Here is a 3,947-nt window from a genome sequence, read left to right as displayed (position 1 = left end):
GGCACTAGGAAAAGAAAATTACAGAAAGTATTTGATACAATTTTCTATTTTCCTGGTGCCGACATTGCAGCATACTACCGCATGTATGTTGCCATGGATTGGCACTAGGAAAAGAAAATTACAGAAAGTAATTGATACAATTTTCTATTTTCCTTGTGCCGACATTGCAGCATACTACCAATGTATGTTGCCATGGATTGGCACTAGGAAAAGAAAAATTACAGAAAGTATTTGATACAATTTTCTATTTTCCTGGTGCCAACATTGCAGCATACTACCGCATGTATGTTGCCATGGATTGGCACCAAGAAAGGAAAATTATAGTAAGTATTTGATACAATTTTTTATTTGAGGTGATTGTAATGATTGTATACAATTTTTTACCAACTAAACACCATCGTTAATTCATCATGGGCATCTCATTAGCTCCAGAAAAAAAATGTAACTGTAGGGTAAGGGTTACAGTCTTAGAAAATTTCAGTACACACATTTTGGTTACATATAATTAGGCTTCATTCTGAAGCATGTGAGAAAGAGATATCCAGCAAACAAGTCTCCAACAAGAGAAATGTAGGCCATTACATATTTCTAGAAACGACCATCGAAAATAACGGTTCTGGTGATTCCTAGAACATTAATATATTGAATTATTATGCATATTTCATTTAATAAATGTTAAGTGTCATAAAGAACTGGTAAATGAAAGCTGATACTTGCACAGTAAATCTGTCCAATGTGTACATAAAACAGTTGATACTGGAATCTTGCACCCCCTGAATGGTATTTTTTTTGGTATTTAAAGAACACTGAGGTGGTATATAGTAAGTGATCTTAAAATATGTCTTGCATAATCTACAATTCTTCCAAATGTTATGTACAAAAATACAAGATGGGGTGGTCTCTCTTTCACTGTGTACCTGGTTTCCCACCATACTGATACATACACATAGAAAGGCATTACATTTTGATTGCACTGTCAAGCCTTCTTAGCTTTGCAATGTGGCCACTTTTTGTGCAAAAGAATTCAGGAGAAGTTTAATTATTTACATCTCCACATTTTAGAAAGTGTGGCCTAGCCAGAGGGTGCAGGTCAGGTAGAAATTCTGGGTTGACATTGTGAAATGCTCACATCTGGGTTGTCACTGGGTCCATACCACGAACTTAATTCCCGATTGGCCCCAGCTGCCTCTCTGGATAATTCTCTTTGTAAACCCCTTGAAGCTGCAGCCACAGTGGTCCTGTTTTCATAACAATGAGATCCATTAATGACATAATACAACATTGAAAGTCCAATGTGTGCTAGTAACTCCGACCAAACAACTCAGCATTTGAGCCACATCAACAGCACAAGATTCCATCATCTTCGAGACCTTGAAATTACAAAGTGACCATGCTCACAGTGCCCATTCTTCCAAAAAGAATTGTTTTATCACCCAGTTCCTGCTAACATATTAGAAGGGGGAAATACTTGAAATGCTAAAAAAAAAAAAAAAACTTTCAACAAGTTTATGGTAGATAGAAACAGCTGATGAATTCACACACATGGCACGGGAGCTAGAAAAATGAGCCATTTATATGGTGGGTTATCCAGAACCCATAATTCTCAAAATGAGCTTAGTCTATAGCAGCAAGGACCACTTTAGGCAAGTGGCCATTGTGGGCTTTCGTTAGAATTCTAAGGTCAGGTGTCCTATGTTTTTCGACTGTTCCAATTATAGTCTGTACTTCTCTGTTCTAATGATCTGTCCATGGGGGATTTGGAATCGTGAGGAGATCTTTGAGTTGGCGGAGAACGAGGATCCGATAGAGAAGAGGACTGCTGGGAGGCACCTTTATAGTCACCAGGTTTTTCTTGATGGAATGAGCGGTAATGATCTGAAGGTCCTTGTCCATGATATCCCATTGGTGGCCGATGATCAGATCCCATTCTTCTGAAATCCTGTTGATGGTAACCTTGAGGACGAAATTCATCTGATCTTCTCCTCTTGTTGTCATGATGATGTCTACAAAAAAAGAATGATTATAAATCTCTTTGAAAGATCTGTGTATAATCCCCAAAATATAGATACCTGAATATTAACGGTTTATCATCTCTAGTAAAATGTAACACCTGATTTCATCTGAAATTCAAACTGAGTAGAGGAGCAGAATCCATTTCAGACCTTTTTTCTACAGAAAAATGTCAAATAAATAAAAGCAGTATTTATAACCCGAATCTTTGGGGCCATATGAGGCACTTTACTGCCTCCGAAAGAGATAAGTGCCTCTTATCTTATATTTTAAAATGAAGCTGAACGAAAAAGTGAAGATTTTCTATGTTATAGCAAGCAAGCACTTAAAAGTGATGAATATTTTGTCTGGAATTACACCCAGAAAATGGGGTTTTATTTCTTGTTACATGAGTGTGCCTAGGCACTCCTGTGGCTATATAGCTGTGTCTGCAGTGTGAGATCTCGGTACCTGTCATAATAATCTCTGTGACCACGATGGTCTCGATCGTTATTATACTGGTCATAAGGCCTCTTGCGGGGTCCAGGGTTTGGTCTGTAGTTTCCAGAATTTCTCCGAGGGTCACCATGAGGACGTCGATCAGAATAATGGTGATCTTTGTACCGGTGTTGATCATACTGGTGGTGGCGGTCTCCTCCCCATGGCTGGTTATTATTACTATTGCCTCCATAGTTAAATTTCCGCTCTCTCCAATCACCACGATCTACATGACATACAACAAAAGTCATTATTTCCAGTACAAGCCTTTGTTAACCTCTATAATACAGTGAGGAACAGAAGTATTTGAACACCCTGCGATTGTGCAAGTTCTCCCACTTAGAAATCACGGACGGGTCTGAAATTCACATTGTAGGTGCATTCCCACTCTGAGAGACAGAATTTAAAAAAACTATTCAGGAAATCACATTGTATGAGTTTTAAAGAATGTATTTGTCTTGCACTGCTGAACAGAAGTATTTGAACACCTGAGAAAATGTGTTAATATTTTATTTGATACAAATATTTTATTTTATTTAATATTTGATACAGAAGCATTTGTTTTCAATTACAGAGGTCAAACGTTTCCTGTAGTTCTTGACCAGGTTTGCACACACTGCAACAGGGATTTTGGCCCACTCCTCAACACAGATCTCCTCTAGATCTGTCAGGTTTCGGGGCTGTCGCTTAGCAACACAGAGTTTCAGCTCCCTCCAAAGATGTTCTATTGGATTTAGGTCTGGAGACTGGCTAGGCCACTCCAGAACCTTGATATGCTTCTTATGGAGCCACTCCTTGGTTATCCTGGCTGTGTGCTTCGGGTCGTTGTCATGTTGGAAGACCCAGCCACGACCCATCTTCAATTCTCTGACTGAGGGAAGGAGGTTGTTGCTCAAAATCTCACAATAAATGGCCCCATTCATCCTCTCCTTAATACAGTGCAGTCGTCCTGTCCCCTTCACAGAAAACCCCTCTCAAAGCATGATGTTACCACCCCCATGCTTCACAGTAGGGATGGTGTTCTTGGGATGCAACTCATCCTTTTTCCTCCAAACACGACAAGGGAAGTTTAGACCAAAAAGTTCTACTTTGGTCTCATCTGACCACATGACTTTCTCCCATGCCTCCTCTGGATCATCCAGATGGTCACTAGCAAACTTCAGACGGGCCTGGACATGTGATGACTTGAGCAGGGGAACCTTCCATGCAATGCATGATTTGAAACCACGACAGCGTAGTGTTCTTCCGACAGTGACCTTTGAAACTGTGGTCCCAGCTCTCTTCATGTCATTGGCCAGCTCCTCCCTTGTAGTTCTGGGCTGATTCCTCACCTTTCTTATCATCAGTGATACCCCACGAGGTGAGATCTTGCATGGAGCCCCAGTCCGAGGGAGACTGACAGTCGTCTTTAGCCTCTTCCATTTTCTAACAATTGCTCCAACAGTTGATCTATTTTCACC

At 40.2% G+C, this 3,947-nt stretch overlaps 1 protein-coding gene across 2 annotated transcripts in view; it reads right to left on the bottom strand.

The window, feature by feature from the left end:
- Nucleotides 1–328: 328 nt before the first annotated feature.
- CHD2 (chromodomain helicase DNA binding protein 2) overlaps nucleotides 329–3,947 on the bottom strand; it is a 122,682-nt gene continuing 119,063 nt past the window's right edge. For both annotated transcript variants that reach the window (XM_089653101.1, XM_089653102.1), the window contains exons 38-39: nucleotides 2,461–2,713; nucleotides 329–2,003 (exon numbers count right to left, since the gene is read on the bottom strand). In XM_089653101.1, coding sequence (XP_089509227.1) covers nucleotides 1,691–2,003; nucleotides 2,461–2,713 — 566 coding nt within the window. In that variant the 3' untranslated portion in view covers nucleotides 329–1,690. The remainder of the gene's footprint in view (nucleotides 2,004–2,460; nucleotides 2,714–3,947) is intronic.

This window comes from Staurois parvus, unplaced genomic scaffold (assembly GCF_062004578.1).
Source record: "Staurois parvus isolate SC_StPar_1 unplaced genomic scaffold, SC_StPar_1.0 ptg000698l, whole genome shotgun sequence".
Lineage (NCBI taxonomy): Eukaryota > Metazoa > Chordata > Amphibia > Anura > Ranidae > Staurois > Staurois parvus.
The sequence above is the reverse complement of the archived record's forward strand: the minus strand, read 5'-3'. Positions and strand labels throughout refer to the sequence as shown.